Raw genomic sequence first — 2,500 nt, forward strand, 5'->3', positions numbered from 1 at the left:
GGTTTACGCAATGTCATGGGTTTTTCAAATAAGCAATTCAAATTGGATATATTTAATGATACAACCAACAAAGAAATCAGTGATCATATAAGAAATCATTTTACTGAAATTTGCAGGAAATATTCAGCAATTGATCCTGAAAATTTACTGTGTTTTTTATCCTGTAATAATTGGCCTCGTATTGAAAGAACTGAACTGAGCGCACCATTGGCCCACATTATCAGCATCTCCCTCAGCAGTGGCATCTTTCCTGACCGCTGGTGAAGGGGTTCGTGGCGGATATGCTCATGAGTGACATTAGACCCAACTTGGACGAAAAACATTTTGGCAATTTAAGAGGAAGGTCGACTACTCATTACTTAGTTTACATTCTAGACTATATTTTAAAGGGTCTAGATAAGCTTGACACAGTTGCAAACCTATTGTTGATTGACTTTAAAAAAGCATTTGACTATGTCGATTACACAGTCGGCATCACGCAGCTATACCAATTAGGCTGCCGCCCGTCCATCTTGGCATTCGTGGCGGACTTTCTGATGGGACGCCGTCACAGAGTCTGCTACCGCGGCGCCTTGTCCTGCGGGTGCCTCAGGGGACCCGCCTTGGTGTTGTCATATTCCTTGTGGGGGTCAACAGCCTCTGTTGTGGACGACCCAACGATTGCAGAACTAATCAACGTCCGCAATAATATAGATATCCGTGCACAGGAAAATCTCGATTCCCTAGCCACTAACTGTGAGCTACTAAAAGTGATCTCCAACCCAGCAAAATGTGAAGTGATCTACATGTGTCCCCCTAAGCGTCCACTTACTTACCCTGACTTACGATTGAACGATATTTCGCTTCCTGTAGTGCATACTGTGAAAATGTTGGGTGTGTTCATAAATGATGACCTGAACTGGAAAACACATATGGAACATATCACAGCTAAAGCAAACCGTTGCATTTTTATATTATATAGAGCAAAATAATTCGGCTTCAACACCCAGACTATGTATACTCTGTATCAGTGGTACATCCGGACTGGGCTGGAGTACGCGGCACCTGTGTGGCACCCAGGGCTTACACAGCAACAACATCAATGGCTGGAAAAAATCCAAAAGCGCTGCTTCCGAATCATCTTGGGTGATTCCTACATCAGCTATGACAACGCCCTCGCCCTCCTCAACGCAATGTCACTGTTCGACAGGCGAGAGGCGCTAACGATGAGGTTTGGGGTAGTCCTAATGCGCTCTCCAGACCACCGTCATCTCCTGCCACCCACACTGGGTACCATCCATGCCCACAACACCCGTCACCGAAGTCGCCTTCAGCCCATCCATTGCAGGACTGCTCGCTATAGTAAGTCAACCATTCCGTATTTCGTTAACAAAGTGAATGGCAATACGAGTCGAACGTTTTAATTGTTTTATATACTTTTAAATCAAACGTTTTAGTTGTTTTATATACTTTTAAATCAAACGTTTTAGTTGTTTTATCTACTTTTAATTCAAATGTTTTAGCTGTTTGCCATATACTTTTAATTCTAGAGCTTTTTCATCTTGTCTTCCATTTTCATTGAGGATGTTTTAAGTTTTAAACATTTTTTAAATCAAACCTTTTAACATTGTAAACATTATTATATTTAAGATATTTTTTTATGTAAATCAAAACGAAACGTTACGCAGAATATGTAACTTTCTTGATAAATAAACCATATATTATTATTATTAGAACTAGAGAAGAAAGTTACTCTCATTACCAGTAGCCCCTGAGCCATAGGATCCGAAAGACAACTCGTAGACAGCTTGATTGCAACTCTATAACACATTGAAATCACCAAGTACCACAGATATCTGCTACGGATGTTAGTTTGGAAAAAAACTATTTTATATCTGTATTACATGCCTAAAAAGTATCATAAACTACTTTATACACAGACTTGAAACTTAACAAGTGATTCGGTTTCAATAGCATTATGAATTCAATGACTACCAAGCCCTTCAGAGGCTATCCCTCAGCCAATCACTTGGGATGGAAAACAGCACTGCTACCTTCCCTAGTGGCGAACCACAAACACCACCATTCACACGTTAGGTTCCTGAGTCTACTACCCTGCACATGCTATGCTGTGTTGGGGACCATTCGGACGTGGCCAAGATGGGTTTCCCAATACGCATGGCTCGTTGGACACCCTCCATATAGAAAACGGAGTCCGCCTAGCTTACCATACGGGAGGGAAATCAATCCATCCTACCGGTGTCCCCTTTTAGAATGATGCGTTGCCCGTAAGTCTCTCAAAAAGGCAGACTGTCAGGGACTTAATTCCTATCTCAATTAGAGTTGGGAAACAGGAGTTACTACAAAGCCAGGGAGTGTCCACAAGCCGAAGGTCCATACTTCCTGCAGTAAATAGATCCTTTAAATTTTAATCTGTGGTCACTTTTGTACCCAAAAAGGATTTATTTTAGTGTTATAACCAGAAGGTAATAAAGTAATTATAAGGTAATGGTTAGTAAGT

The 2,500-nt window shown here is 41.2% G+C and overlaps 1 protein-coding gene across 1 annotated transcript in view; it reads left to right on the forward strand.

The window, feature by feature from the left end:
* Positions 1-281: 281 nt before the first annotated feature.
* The window catches only part of LOC147470812 (uncharacterized), a 13,637-nt gene continuing 11,418 nt past the window's right edge, over positions 282-2,500 (forward strand). Inside the window, exons 1-2 of the mRNA XM_086542161.1 lie at positions 282-776; positions 990-1,341. Coding sequence (XP_086398287.1) covers positions 282-776; positions 990-1,341 — 847 coding nt within the window. The remainder of the gene's footprint in view (positions 777-989; positions 1,342-2,500) is intronic.

This window comes from Penaeus japonicus, unplaced genomic scaffold (assembly GCF_977035675.1).
Source record: "Penaeus japonicus unplaced genomic scaffold, GWHDUDI00000001_assembly GWHDUDI00000012, whole genome shotgun sequence".
NCBI lineage: Eukaryota > Metazoa > Arthropoda > Malacostraca > Decapoda > Penaeidae > Penaeus > Penaeus japonicus.